Source organism: Carcharodon carcharias, chromosome 19, assembly GCF_017639515.1.
Source record: "Carcharodon carcharias isolate sCarCar2 chromosome 19, sCarCar2.pri, whole genome shotgun sequence".
Taxonomy (NCBI): Eukaryota; Metazoa; Chordata; class Chondrichthyes; order Lamniformes; family Lamnidae; genus Carcharodon; species Carcharodon carcharias.
Window position 1 is genome coordinate 114,525,694 of NC_054485.1, and position 15,201 is coordinate 114,540,894.

Sequence of the window (15,201 nt, forward strand, 5' to 3'; positions counted from 1 at the left end):
GAAGCAGCTCTGTTCATCTCTATTCTGTACCTGCAGACAGCAGAGGGATAATATCTTGGCTTCAGCCAGCAGTGACTGGTCTTGCTGAACCTTTAGAATATCGTAAACACTACCAATGGTCTTGAGTACCTCATCTAAATGGTGAGAGATTGCAGTGTTCTGAGATTCAGAGGGATCTGGGTGTCCTTGTGCATGAATCACAAAAGGTTAGTTTGCAGGTACAGTCGGTAAAGAGGAAAGCGAATAGAATGTTAACGTTTATTGTGAGGGGAATTGAATACAAAAGTCAGGAGGTTCTGCTTCAGTTACACAGGGCACCAGTGAGACCACATCTGGAGTATTGTGTACAGTTTGGGTCAACATATTCAAGGAAAGATGTAATGCATTGGAAGCAGTTCAGAGAAGGTTTACCAGATCCTGAGGGGTGTTGACAGGGTGGAGGTGGAGAAGATGTTTCCCCTTGAGGGAGAATCTGGAACTAGGGGGTCACTGGTTAAAAATAAGGGGGTCGTCCATTTAAAACGGAAATGAGGTGAAATTTTCTCTCAGAGGGTGGTGAGTCTTTGGGACTAACTTCCTCAACAGGCGGTGGAAGCAGAGTCTTTGAATATGGTTAAGGTTGTGCAAGATAAATTCTTGATGAACAAGGGATGGGGGGGTGAAAGGTTATTGGGGGTCAGCAGGAATGTGGGGTTGTGGTTACAGTCCGATCAGCCACGATCGTATTGATTGGTGGAGCAGGATCGAGGGGCCGAATGGCCTCTCCTGCTCCTAATTCACTTGTTGGTTTGATACAGTTACAGAACAAAGCATGAACAGCAACCTCACAGACAGGGAGTGAGACAATCAGTCAGGGACACAAAGGAGGGACGGAGAGTGGGACTGAGTAACCATCAGAAATCAGGATCCAGGTACCCGACAAGCTGTGACCGATGACATGGAAGATTCACTCGTACAACAAATAAAATTATTCCAGCTGACTGTGCGGCAGGTTTACTGAGTGTGTAACGTCCTTCACAAGGTACAAGACAACCAGTCTGAGACAAACCTGCCAATGTCCACAGCCTTCCATTGAATTGAGAGGCTGATGTGATTATCATTGTTCACAATCCCCTCACAAGCAAAGTTATTCAGAACTTCACACGGACCATACTCACTCTGAGATAGATCAGTCGCTTAGTAACAGTCAGTGAGCATTCCCCTGTCTTTAACTCATACTCACTGTACTGTCCACTGTCTGTCTCACTGCTTAAGGGGCTGGTACATTTACAGCAACTGGAGTAGGACATTCAGCCCCTCAAACTGTACATCATTATTCAGTTAAATCATAGCTGATCAGTGTCTGAAATGTATTAGCCTGTCTTTGATCCCAATGTATTGACAAACCTAAGAGTATAGGAACAGGAGTCGACCATTCAGCTGTTTGAATATAGAAACAGGAATGGGATATTTCACTGCTTGAATATAGAAACAGGAATGGGATATTTCACTGCTTGAATATAGAAACAGGATTGGGCTATTTCACTGTTTGAGTAGGAAACAGGAGTGGGCTATTTCACTGTTTGAATATAGAAACAAGATTGGGCTATTTCACTGTTTGAATATAGAATCAGGAATGGGCTATTTCACTGTTTGAATATAGAAACAGGAGTGGGCTATTTCACTGTTTGAAAATAGAAACAGAATTGGGCTATTTCACTGCTTGAATATAGAAACAGGAGTGAGCTATTTCACTGTTTGAATATAGAAACAGGAGTGGGCTATTTCACTGTTTGAATATAGAAACAGGAGTGCGCTATTTCACTGTTTGAATTTAGAAACAGGAGTGAGCTATTTCACTGTTTGAATATAGAAACAGGAGTGAGCTATTTCACTGTTTGAATATAGAAACAGGAGTGGGCTATTTCACTGTTTGAATATAGAAGCAGGAGTGAGCTATTTCACTGTTTGAATATAGAAACAGGAGTGAGCTATTTCACTGTTTGAATATAGAATCAGGAGTGGTCTATTTCACTGTTTGAATATAGAAACAGGAGTGGGCTATTTCACTGTTTGAATATAGAAACAGGAGTGAGCTATTTCACTGTTTGAATATAGAAACAGAATTGGGCTATTTCACTGTTTGAATATAGAAACAGGAGTGGGCTATTTCACTGTTTGAATATAGAAACAGGAGTGGGCTATTTCACTGTTTGAATATAGAAACAGGAGTGGGGTATTTCACTGTTTGAATATAGAAACAGGAGTGGGGTATTTCACTGTTTGAATATAGAAACAGAATTGGGCTATTTCACTGTTTGAATATAGAAACAGGAGTGGGCTATTTCACTGTTTGAATATAGAAACAGGAGTGGGCTATTTCACTGTTTGAATATAGAAACAGGATTGGGCTATTTCACTGTTTGAGCCTGTTTCCATGTTCAGTTAGATCATGGCTGATCATTATGGAAACCCCATCTAACCATGTTGCTTTGAAAGCCACAATAACCTAACAAACATCAGTCTATCTCACTGAGTGTGCTGTGCACTGCCTGTTCTTCACTGTGACAGTCACTATGTTACAACAGGAACCCCTTGTTTCTGAAACACTGAGAAATCCCGAGGTTGCAAAACGTATTGTTGAAATTCAACTCTTCTTTATTTTCTGATAACTTTTCTTGTTTTAATGATTCCATTGGGATAGTCCACTGCCTCCAGCACATCAGTTTCAATTAATTGTTGTCAATGAAGAAATAGATTGACATTAAAGTATACACAGAACACAGATTTACATTAAAATATATACAGAACCGGATTTACATTAAAGTATATACAGAACACGGATTTACATTAAAGTATGTACAGAACACAGATTAACACTAAAGTATATACAGAACATGGATTTACATTAAAGTATGAACAGAACACGGATTGACATTAAAGTATATACAGAATACAGATTAACACTACACAACGTAGAGAATAACAGGCTGACAACCCAGAGAATAGGCTGACAATGCAGACAGAAGACATCTGTACACTATACAGTATCTCACTGTGTGACACAATGTTCTGTTCCTTGCATTTCCACTTCCTTCTCGCTCAATGGCAATTGGGAATAAATGAGGAAAAATATCAAAACAAAAACAAAAAAAATTAAACATTTACCTGAACGTACTGTTTATATTGCAAATCTCATCCAGGGAGAAACAAGCCACCCACTGGGGAGCAGCTGCAGATAGTTAATTCAGGAAACTAACTTCAACTGGTTTTTCTGTTCCTGGACTCAGCTATTCCCATTAGTGTAGGAAAGTATAAATTCAGACACCGCCTGCGATGCGACTTTAAACAGAGTGCTGGAGTTTGGTGAGTTGAGGGAGTTAGGGGAAGGAGGTGCTCCTTTGCTTTTTCTAACTATTCCACCCTGTCGGAGTTGGTTCTTGCTCTACTACAGAGGAAGAAGCTAATTCTTTGGTAAGTATCCGATAAGCAGCTGGTGAGTGGTTAAGTTGTATTCCTACGGTTTAAATTAGTACAGGAATTTGTGGAAAGATTAATAAAATATGGAAAAGAAAATAACTAATTGAATAAAATAATTAATTAATTAAAACACATTAAACGTGACAGAGCAGGTAAAACATCAGGGCTGCAGCAGTGTGAAAGCTGCTGAATTCCAGTGTGATCCAGATAAGAGAACGAGGTAAACAAATACAGAGAAGGGACAGAGGCAATAAACAAACATTCAAAAATCACCTTCAACACAAGGAGATTAGTCCGTTCCCCACTCCCCCGGGGGTGTGGGGTGGTTCCCAAGTGATCTGCTGTGTCATTGATCAGCACCCTCCCCTGTCACCCCCACCCCCCACAGGCTGGGGGCAGGTTTCAGGAATCCAGGAGGATGAACAGAAAGTCCAGGTAGAGTTGGGTAGTGAAGGAAGCTGGTGATGTGGCTGAGTGAGTGTGTGTGTATGTAGCACTGCACATGTTCCAGTTCACACAGGAATATTCCAGATCTCTCACCAATTCAGACTCCATTCCTTCAAGGAAACTCTCATCTCAACAGGTTCTTATAAGCCCTTCACCTGAAATAGAGATTTCCACAAATTAAATGAATGCCTGTTGATGGTCCAGGGAAGATTCAATCCCTCCTTTTGATTACTGGGGACATGGGCCACACTGGGGGATGGATCAGCGTCATTGGTCTGTGCAGTAACAGTGAAAGAATGCTCACATTCACTATAAATACTGCAGAAATCTTCAGACACTTTCAGGCTGTCAGTACACAGCAGCGAGAGGGATTCTGGTCCAGAGTGTGAGACCAGTTAAGGCCCAGTCAGCTTATAAAAGCTCATTACAATTTCCTATCGTGGACAGATGGGAATGTGAAATTCAAAAGGCAAAGACGTCAGCTGTGATCTTATTGAATGGCAGAGCAGGCTGGAGGGGCCCAATGCTGCAGAAGGATTTGGACAGGTTCGGAGAAAGGGCAAAGATGTGGCAGATGGAATACAACGTGGGGAAGTGTGAGGTCATGCACTTTGGTAGGAAGAATAGAGGCATAGACTATTTTCTAAATGGGGAGAGAATTCAGAAATCTGGAGTGCAAAGGGACTTGGGAGTCCTCGTCCAGGATTCTCTTAAGGTTAACTTGCAGGTTGAGTCGGTAGTTAGGAAGGCAAATGCAATGTTGGCATTTATTTCGAGAGGACTGGAATATAAAAGCAGGGATGTGCTGCTGAGACTTTATAAGGCTCTGGTCAGACCACATTTAGAATATTGTGAGCAATTTTGGGCCCCGTATCTCAGGAAGGATGTGCTGGACCTGGAGAGGGTCCAGAGGAGGTTCATGAGAACGATCCCAGGAATGAAAGGCTTAACATATGAGGAACGTTTGAGGACTCTGGGTCTATACTCGATGGAGGTTAGAAGGATGAGGGTGGATCTGATTGAAACTTACAGAATACTGAAAGGCCTGGATAGAGTGGACGTGGGGAAGATGTTTCCATTAGTAGGAGAGACTAGGACCCGAGGGCACAGCCTCAGAGTAAAGGGAAGACCTTTTAGAACAGAGATGAGGAGAAACTTCTTTAGCCAGAGATTGGTGAATCTATGGAATTCATTGCCACAGAATGCTGTGGAGGCCAGGTCATTGAGTGTATTTAAGACCGAGATAGATAGGTTCTTGATTGGTGAGGTGATCAAAGGTTATGGGGAGAAGGCGGGAGAATGGGGTTGAGAAACTTATCAGCCATGATTGAATGGCAGAGCAGACTCGATGGGCCAAATGGCCTAATTTCTGCTCCTATGTCGTATGGTCTTATAGTCTTATGGCCAACTGCTGCTTATATTTCATATGTTCATTGCTTTTGCACTCTGTCTCTATTTCTAAAGCCCAGAATGTTTTATCAACCACTTTCTTAACCTGTCCTGCCACCTTCAACACTTTGTGCACAGATACCCCCAGGTCCACCTGTCTCAGAACCCTCCAGCTGTCAGTGGATACTCTCTGATAGGATTTCTCTCTCTCTCTCTCTCTGCTGGACTGCACTGGGAAATCAACTGGGATCTTCCTGTCAGAGGGATTCCTTTCCAAGTTGTGGGAAATCCAACTGCAAACTGGCTTGAGGGTCACTCTGGGAAACCCCAAGGTGTTTTATAAGTACTTAGAGGAAAAGGATAACTTGGGAAAGAGTAGGGCTGATTAGAAACCACAGTGAAGCAATTGACATTTCTCTGCATTCAATTGCAGCTGTCACAGACTCACCCATTCCACCTGCCTGTGTCCTTTCTCAAATTTAACACTGTCCTCCCCACAGCTTACAACACTTCCAAACTCTGCACCAGCTGCCTTTGTTAAATTGTGCCCCACACACACAGCTCTTGGTCATTCACACATAACAAGAGCAGCAGTGGTCCTCATGCTGACCCCTCGTGAACTCCACTACAAACCTTCCTCCAGGCTGAACAACACCCATTCATCACTGCTCTCTGTTTCCTGTCACACAGCCAATTTCAGATCCATGTCCCTTTCATTCCATGAGCTGTAACTTTGTTCACAGGTGTCTTGTGCGGCTTCTGTAAACCACATCAACACCACTGCCCTCATCACCCTCTCTCTTCCAGCTTCAAAACATTTCCAGCCAGCTGGTTAAACATGATCTCCCTGAACAACTCCATACTGGCCTTTCTTAATTAACCTGCATCTGTCCAAGTGACTATTAATTTTGTCCCAATTGATTGTTTCTAGAAGCCTTCCCAGCAGCAAGGTTAAAGCCACTGGTCTGTACTTGCTGAGCTGCTGGTTACATATTTTGAGGAACATGGGTGTAATGTTTGGAATCCTCCAGTCCTCTGGCACCAACCCTGAGTCTAAGGAAGACTGAAAGATACTGGCCAGTGTCTCTGGAATTTCCACTCTCGCTTCCATCAGTTCCTTGCGTACATTTAACCTGCTCCTGTCGCATTATGAAATCCACGTACAGACAGACTATCCAATACCTCCTGCTGATCAATTAAAAACCCTTCTAGTGCCTGAATGCTCTCCCCTTTCACCATGGTCTGGGTAGCACCTTCTTCCTTGATGAAGACAGGCGCAAAGTGTTCATTTAATTCATCAGCCAATGTCCCTGTCTTCATGTGCAAATCCCCTTTATGGTCCCAAATCCACACCCACTCCTCCCTTCACCACGCGTTCACACGTTATATCCCTGAATGCACCTTGTGGATTCCCTTTCATGTTTGCTGACAGGCTCTACTCATACACTATGCTTATTACTGATTTTGTCACCTCCCCGCTGAGCCAGCTCTCTTCAGCCTGGTCCTCACTCGGATTATCAGCCTGACATCTGTCACCTGCACCTTTTTTAATGCTTCATCTGAATTTCTGTCTCTCTCATCATCCAGGGAGCTCCAGGTTTGTTTGCATTACTTTTCCCTCTCATAGGCAACGGACTTTGACTCCCTGTGAACTCTGTCTCTTCTGAAGCCAGCCCATGGGTCAGTTACAATGTTACCTGCTGACCTGTGGGTTTAATTTACCTGGACCACCCCTGTTCAGACCCAATGAAATGGGTCTTTCTGTGAAGGTCACATCTGTAAACACTTCCCATGTGGACCCCTTTGTCTTCACCTCAATTCTATCTTTGTGTAGGAGACAAGGGGATGAAGAGAAGGGAGATGAAGATACTCACCGTTCAGTTTAGAGCTTCTGATTCTTGCTTTTCTCTTTATTCCCAGCACAATAGCAGAAACGAGTATTACCAGGGAGAAAGCAGGAACGAGGAAGAAAATCCAACGGTTTCTGGGCCCTTGAAGGAAGGAGTGAATTGCATTGAAACCACTGAGTTTCATTTAATTCCCAGTCAGTGCTCGCAAATACTCAGACCATCCTCCTGGATACAGGACCTGGCCTCACAATCTCATTTAGCCCTCCCCACCTCCAGGGGGCTCCGACAGACCGTCCAGTAACTTCTTCACCTGGGAGAACCATTCAGCTATTCGACTGTGGGGGGGCACACACCAAACAGTTTACAGCAACCAGGGGCCGGCAGGGTAATTCTCCTGCTGCCTCTTGCCCAGGGAACGATGATGCTGCCCCCTCCCCCACCCTCCACCAGCCCACACACACTCACTTTCCCAGCTTGGTCTTCAATCCTGCACCGAGCCTGCGGGACCGGAGCTCGGATTGGAGAACCAGCCTCGGTAGCGTAAGCCTGCTGCTCAGGTCGCTGAATTTCTCCTGTCGCTCTCAGAGGGAAAAGCCAGCCTAGTCTGTACCCTCAATGCTTCAGCCCATCATCAATGTCTGGGGGCCATGTAACTGTGATTTAATGGGTGGAGGACAGGGAAACCACATGATGGGACACCCCATACTCTGGGAGAATGAAGAATCCTGAGAATATTGGACCATCTGAACTGAGAGAACATTACACACTCACCCCTGTCTCCGTCTCCATCACACATTTCCATTGTGAGAGGCCCACTCATTTCCACACTGACTGGGTTCTCTGCGATGCACCTGTAGGTGTGGGACTGCAGCTCACTCATGTTGCCGAGTGGTAGCACAGCTCCATAAAAGGTGTCATCGCCGATACCATCAGCCGATTGCCTTTTCCAGCGACAGGTAACGTCTGTTCCACTGGAAGCCGAACAGTTCAGGTTACAGTTCCCAGTGATCACAACCATCGGCTGGGACACAGGCTCTGAAACACAGGGACATCCCTTCCATTAAAAGCTTTCCTACTGTAGAAGATATTGCAGACTGACGCTCAGAGACAGGATGGAGGGAGTGCCTCACGGTCAAAGAGGCAGTACCGAGGGAGTGCTGCACTGCAGGAGGAGCGGTGCTGAGGGAGAATTGAAGCTGTGGGAAGCAGGGAGCAGGGAGTTTGGGTGCCGTGTACATAGCAAGGGTAGAGGACAGTTACAAAGTGTAAGCTGAATAGTTAATCGAATGTTGATCTGTATTCCAGGGAATTAGGACAGATGGGAGAAAGTGGTGCCTGTGTTGCTCAGGACCTATCAGGGTAACTGATTTCTGTTGTGGGAACTACACCTCAGCCAGGATATACTGGAGGAGCTACAGCACATATACACCACAATTATTCCAAACGCTTAAATTAGGCTTCTTCAATTTGCCTTAATTCTGACTATTTAGGAAGCTGTGGGGGGAGCTAATCCAAGTGTTTAAAATGAATCAACATTTGGTATAAAATAGGGAGAAAACTTATCCAGTTTTGGAAGAATGTTGAACAAGGGAATACATTGTGAAAGTGAGAGCGAGGTCATTTCACAGGGCCGGTCAAGGATAATGATTTTGCTATGGAGGGGTTGGGAATCTGGAATTCTCTCCCACAAACGGCTGAGAACGGATGTACAATTTCAACAAGTTATCCTGGATCCATCGATGAGTGTAAAAGGATCCAGGGTCGGGAAATGGAGTAGAGATGCAGATCAGTCATGTTCTAATGGACTGGTGGAAGAGTCCAGAGGGGCTGAATGGAATCATCCCATTGATATATGTGGGGGTTAGCAATGAGTATTCTACCTGGGTCTCAGTACTCACCAAACACACGCAGCTCAAACAGATCCTGGTCATTGACCCTCAGCTGATCTCCCAGGTAGTCCGTCTGTATCTCATACACCCCTTCATCATCAAATTGCACATCCTGTATCTCAACAAAGCCATCTCTGTAGAACCGAACTCTCTGTATATACTGAGGATGAATCCGATATGGCGTCTCTGGGTTCTCCGAGTTCCAAGCCAACACTTTTAAGCCGACCGGAGATTTGCGTTTAAATGTCACCTCATATTGCCCATCACTGTGGTAATTGATTGGAAACCTAACATCTACTCCAACACGGAGATTAGTGACAGAGATCGGGGAGGCTGACAGTGCTGCTCCACACAGAGTAATACAGTGAAGCACTGGAATAGAAACAGAATGAGAGTATCTATTATATAGAAAAATAAAACTAAACAGTGCCTGAGGATTGGAACTGGATCCTGAATTTAGACAACTTCACAGTCCAAGTCAGTCGAGCACAGAGTCAGCAGTGTGATCTTACAGGAGCATTAGTGTTTTCTCATTCATTCAATGGATGTGAGCTCATCTGTCTGGGCCCAGCATTTATTGCCCATCCTTAGTTGCCCTTGGGAAGGTGGTGGTGAGCTGCCTTCTTGAACCGCTGCAGTCCACGTGGTGTAGGTACACCCACAGTGCTGTTAGGGAGGGAGTTCCAGGATTTTGTCCATGTGGTGTAGGTACACCCACAGTGCTGTTAGGGAGGGAGTTCCAGGATTTTGTCCATGTGGTTTAGTTACACCCACAGTGCTGTTAGGGAGGGAGTTCCAGGATTTTGTCCGTGTGGTGTAGGTACACCCACAGTGCTGTTAGGGAGGGAGTTCCAGGATTTTGTCCATGTGGTGTAGGTACACCCACAGTGCTGTTAGGGAGGGAGTTCCAGGATTTTGTCCATGTGGTTTAGTTACACCCACAGTGCTGTTAGGGAGGGAGTTCCAGGATTTTGTCCGTGTGGTGTAGGTACACCCACAGTGCTGTTAGGGAGGGAGTTCCAGGATTTTGTCCGTGTGGTGTAGGTACACCCACAGTGCTGTTAGGGAGGGAGTTCCAGGATTTTGTCCGTGTGGTGTAGGTACACCCACAGTGCTGTTAGGGAGGGAGTTCCAGGATTTTGTCCGTCTGGTGTAGGTACACCCACAGTACTGTTAGGGAGGGAATTCCAGGATTTTGTCCGTGTGGTGTAGGTACACCCACAGTGCTGATAGGGAGGGAGTTCCAGGATTTTGTCCGTGTGGTGTAGGTACACCCACAGTGCTGTTAGGGAGGGAATTCCAGGATTTTGTCCGTGTGGTGTAGGTACACCCACAGTGCTGTTAGGGAGGGAGTTCCAGGATTTTCGCCCAGCGACAGTGAAGGAATGGCGATATATTTCCAAGTCAGGATGGTGAGTGACCTGGAGGGGAAATTCCAGGTAGTGTTGTTCCCATCTATCTGCTGCCCTTGTCCTTCTAGATGGTAGCGCTCGTGGGTTTGGAAGGTGCTGTCGAAGGAGCCTTGGTGAGTTCCTGCAGTGCATCTTGTAGATGGTACACACGCTGCTGCTACTGTGTGTCGGTGGTGGAGGGAGTGAATGTTTGTGGATGGGGAGCCAATCAAGTGGGGCTGCTTTGTCCTGGATGGTGTTGAGCTTCTTGAGTGTTGTGGGAGCTGCACTCATCCAGGCAAGTGGGGAGTATTCCATCTCACTCCTGACTTGTGCCTTGTAGATGGTGGACAGAATTTGGGGAGTCAGGAGGTGAGTTACTCACTGCAGGATTCCCAGCCTCTGACCTGCTCTTGTAGCCACAGTATTTATATGGCTGGTCCCAGTTCAGTTTCTGGTCAATGGTAACCCCCAGGATGTTGATAGTGGGGGATTCAGTGATGGTAATGTTGTTGAACGTTAAGGGGTGATGGTTGGATTCTCTCTTGTTGGAGATGGACACTGCCTGACACTTGTGTGGTGTGAATGTTACTTGTCACGTGTCAGCCCTGAGTCTGGATATTGTCCAGGTCTTGCTGCATTTGGACATGGGACTGCTTCAGTATGTGAGGAGTGGTGAATGGTGCTGAACATTGTACAATGAGTGATATTTACCATTTGTGAATCATTAAATTACCTGCAAAGAGCCTGAAGATTTCCATTAATTTCCAATCGGAGTATTTGATCCTTGGTTCCAATGTATCTGGAGCCTCCTCTCTCTGATCACAGCTCACAGTGGTGGGTTCTGAATATCACAATGATTCTGTAGAACAGAAAATCTTCAATCTGTGCAATGAGAACACATTTCCAAATTGATTCTGAAATCAGATCTAAAAACACCTTTACACACACTGTAAGGCCAAACATTTGGCTGGGCTCGGTCAGTGTCAGAGTGCTTTCTGCTGATCAGAAAAAGGCAAACGATTGGGTATTTATATCAAGTTTCTCATTGTTATTGACCCTTCAAATCAACTGGTAAACACCAGCTCAAATTTCATGCCCATCTCAAAGTGACATCCCCCAGATCTTGTCAGAGCTGCTGAGTCTCATCAGTGATTCTGTGTTTCACAACAAATAAACAGGCCTCGTCAGTAACACCCAGACCCCATGAACGGATTCAAATAAAGGGAAGCAGGGAAGAGACAGCAGTACGAGCGGGACCAACAGAGGGAAACAGCGTTAAAAAGCAGCAAGGGAAGAAAGCATTAACCTGGACTGTGACCACCTACAGACAGACACACACCCTGTCCACATTGATTCCTGAATGTACTGACAGTCCCGGGATCACTCCCTGTCCACACTGATTCCTGACTATACTGACAGTGCCGGGATCACTCCCTGTCCACACTGATTCCTGAATGTACTGACATTCCTGGGATCACTCCCTGTCCACACTGATTCCTGAATGTACTGACAGTCCCGGGATCGCTCCCTGTCCACACTGATTCCTGAATGTACTGACAGTCCCGGGATCGCTCCCTGTCCACACTGATTCCTGAATGTACTGACAGTCCCGGGATCGCTCCCTGTCCACACTGATTCCTGAATGTACTGACAGTCCCGGGATCGCTCCCTGTCCGCACTGATTCCTGAATGTACTGACAGTCCCGGGATCGCTCCCTGTCCGCACTGATTCCTGAATGTACTGAGATTCCCGGGATCACTCCCTATCCACACTGATTCCTGAATGTACTGACATTCCTGGGAACATATCTCTGTGTTTAATTGACTGCCACTGCCCTTCAAGAAATGCCTACCTCCTTGAAGAAGTTCTGTTCCTCTCTGCGACAAGATTTCTGTATCTCTCTGTTGCCCTGCTCACCTTCATTGCTTTCCATTTCCCTCCTGGTGTTTGACAAGGTGTTTACTAAAACCCGCTTTCACAGCCACATCTCCTTTCTCAGTGACTGTCTCCGTCTCCGACTGACCCCACGTGGATTTCAACTGAAATTCCACCCCTCATGTTTCGAACCCACCCAGGATTACAGGTATCTCCGGGACATAAAACATTTCTCGGACTGCTGTTCCCGTCAACACCTCTGTGTTCTTTTGTCCTGTTGTTTGTGACATCTTTTGATAATCTGCTTCTATCGCTGCTTTTGCCTACAACCACCCCCCCCTCCCCCTCCACTTGTCTCTCTGTCTCTCTCTCTCTCCCCACCCCCAACCCACCTTAAACCAGCTTATATTTCAACTCTTTCTTGGACTCGGACTCAAGTTCTGTCAAAGGGTCATGAGGAACCGAAACGTCTACTCTTTTCTTCTCCGCCGATGCTGCCAGACCTGCTGAGGTTTTCCAGGTAATTCTGTTTTTGTTCCCGGGATCACTCCCTGTCCACACTGATTCCTGAATGTACTGAGATTCCCGGGATCACTCCCTGTCCACACTGATTCCTGAATGTACTGAGATTCCCGGGATCACTCCCTGTCCACCCTGATTCCTGAATGTACTGAGATTCCCGGGATCACTCCCTGTCCACACTGATTCCTGAATGTACTGAGATTCCAGGGATCACTCCCTGTCCACACTGATTCCTGAATGTACTGAGATTCCCGGGATCACCCCCTGTCCACACTGATTCCTGAATGTACTGAGATTCCCGGGATCACTCCCTTTCCACACTGATTCCTGAATGTACTGAGATTCCCGGGATCACTCCCTTTCCACACTGATTCCTGAATGTACTGAGATTCCCGGGATCACTCCCTGTCCACACTGATTCCTGAATGTACTGAGATTCCCGGGATCACCCTCTGTCCACACTGATTCCTGAATGTACTGAGATTCCTGGGATCGCTCCCTGTTCACACTGATTCCTGAATGTACTGAGATTCCTGGGATCGCTCCCTGTTCACACTGATTCCTGAATGTACTGAGATTCCCGGGATCACTCCCTGTCCACACTGATTCCTGAATGTACTGAGATTCCCGGGATCACCCTCTGTCCACACTGATTCCTGAATGTACTGAGATTCCCGGGATCACCCTCTGTCCACACTGATTCCTGAATGTACTGAGATTCCTGGGATCACTCTCTGTCCACACTGATTCCTGAATGTACTGAGATTCCCGGGATCACTCCCTGTCCACACTGATTCCTGAATGTACTGAGATTCCTGGGATCACTCTCTGTCCACACTGATTCCTGAATGTACTGAGATTCCTGGGATCGCTCCCTGTTCACACTGAAGTCCTTACCTAGAATCCTGGATCTGTGAGCGAGCCTGGGATCGCAGACACTGGAATCCTGGATCTGTGAGCGAGCCTGGGATCGCAGACACTGGAATCCTGGATCTGTGAGCGAGCCTGGGATCGCAGACACTGGAATCCTGGATCTGTGAGCGAGCCTGGGATCGCAGACACTGGAATCCTGGATCTGTGAGCGAGCCTGGGATCGCAGACACTGGAATCCTGGATCTGTGGGCGAGCCTGGGATCGCAGACACTGGAATCCTGGATCTGTGAGCGAGCCTGGGATCGCAGACACTGGAATTCGGGGCTGAAATGTGGTGGATTTTTATCCTGTTCCGTGGCATCGTTTAAAATTCCCGGTTTCAGCCAATCAGAGAGCGCCCAGCCTGGGCTCCACCCCTTCCTGCTGCTGATTGGCCTTTGAATTTATTATCCTACAAAGTGATTGGTGCAGAGCTGTAGGCGGCTGTGATTGGAGGGCACACACTTCCTCAATGGGACAGAGCAGTGGGATTGGTCAGTCTGGGAGACCCGGAAGGAGAGTAGCTGGTGTTTGGGGAAAGAAATGTCCTTTTTACCCGGTCCCGGGGCAAATCCCAACCTGAGGGGGGAATCAGAGGGGGAAAGTCCCTTTAATGGGAATGTAAATGTCTGTAATGGGGAGAGGGGGAGAAGGGGAGAGAGAGAGAGAGGGAAAGGAGAGAGAGTGAGGGGGGGAAGGAGAGAGAGAGATGGAGGAAATGAGAGTGAGGGGGAGGGAAGAGAGAGAGGAAAGGAGAGAGAGTTGGAAAGGAGAGAGAGATGGGGGAAAAGAGCGAGGGGGAAAGGAGGGTGGTAAAGGAGAGATGGAGGGAAAGGAGAGAGAGGGAGGAAGGAGAGAGAAATGGGGAAAGAGAGAAAGCGGGAGATTCCCGGGATCACTCCCTATACACACTGATTCCTGAATGTACTGAGATTCCCAGGATCACTCCCTGTCCACAATGATTCCTGAATGTACTGAGATTCCCGGGATCACTCCCTGTCCACACTGATTCCTGAATGTACTGACATTCCCGGGATAACTCCCTGTCCACACTGATTCTTGAATGTACTGACATTCCCGGGATCGCTCCCTGTCCACACTGATTCTTGAATGTACTGACATTCCCGGGATCGCTCCCTGTCCACACTGATTCTTGAATGTACTGACATTCCCGGGATCGCTCCCTGTCCACACTGATTCTTGAATGTACTGACATTCCCGGGATCGCTCCCTGTCCACACTGATTCCTGAATGAGCTGAGATTCCCGGGATCGCTCCCTGTCCACACTGATTCCTGAATAAGCTGAGATTCCCGGGATCACTCCCTGTCCACACTGATTCCTGAATGTACTGAGATTCCCGGGATCACTCCCTCTCCACACTGAGCTCCTTACCCTGGAATCCTGGATGTGAGAGTGAGCCGGGGATCTCAGACACTGGATTTCACATTCCTTTAGCTAATA

At 46.7% G+C, this 15,201-nt stretch overlaps 1 protein-coding gene across 2 annotated transcripts; it reads right to left on the bottom strand.

Moving 5' to 3' along the window:
• Positions 1 to 2,616: 2,616 nt before the first annotated feature.
• On the bottom strand, positions 2,617 to 14,003 carry LOC121291132 (SLAM family member 7-like). Of its 2 annotated transcripts, none has more exons than XM_041212210.1 (6): positions 13,724 to 14,003; positions 11,162 to 11,310; positions 9,044 to 9,406; positions 7,917 to 8,180; positions 7,170 to 7,286; positions 2,617 to 4,061 (listed from the first exon to the last, which is right to left on the bottom strand). In XM_041212210.1, exons 2-6 carry the CDS (start codon positions 11,184 to 11,186, stop codon positions 4,036 to 4,038), a joined length of 795 nt encoding a protein of 264 aa, XP_041068144.1. In that variant the 5' UTR covers positions 11,187 to 11,310; positions 13,724 to 14,003; the 3' UTR covers positions 2,617 to 4,035. The 2 variants fall into 2 exon arrangements, with proteins under 2 accessions (XP_041068144.1, XP_041068143.1); XM_041212209.1 differs by having other exon boundaries at positions 11,162 to 11,287; positions 13,724 to 14,002.
• Between the last annotated feature and the right edge of the window lie 1,198 nt (positions 14,004 to 15,201).

What these genes read in the sequence shown, in the direction of transcription:
- LOC121291132 (XM_041212210.1), bottom strand. Translation starts at nt 11,186, where the DNA reads ATGGAAATCTTCAGGCTCTTTGCAG. An exon ending in AATCTTCAGGCTCTTTGCAG is followed by an intron (nt 9,407 to 11,161) that starts GTAATTTAATGA and finishes TTTCTATTCCAG; the next exon opens with TGCTTCACTGTATTACTCTG. An exon ending in CAGAAGCTCTAAACTGAACG is followed by an intron (nt 4,062 to 7,169) that starts GTGAGTATCTTC and finishes TCTCTATTTCAG; the next exon opens with GTGAAGGGCTTATAAGAACC.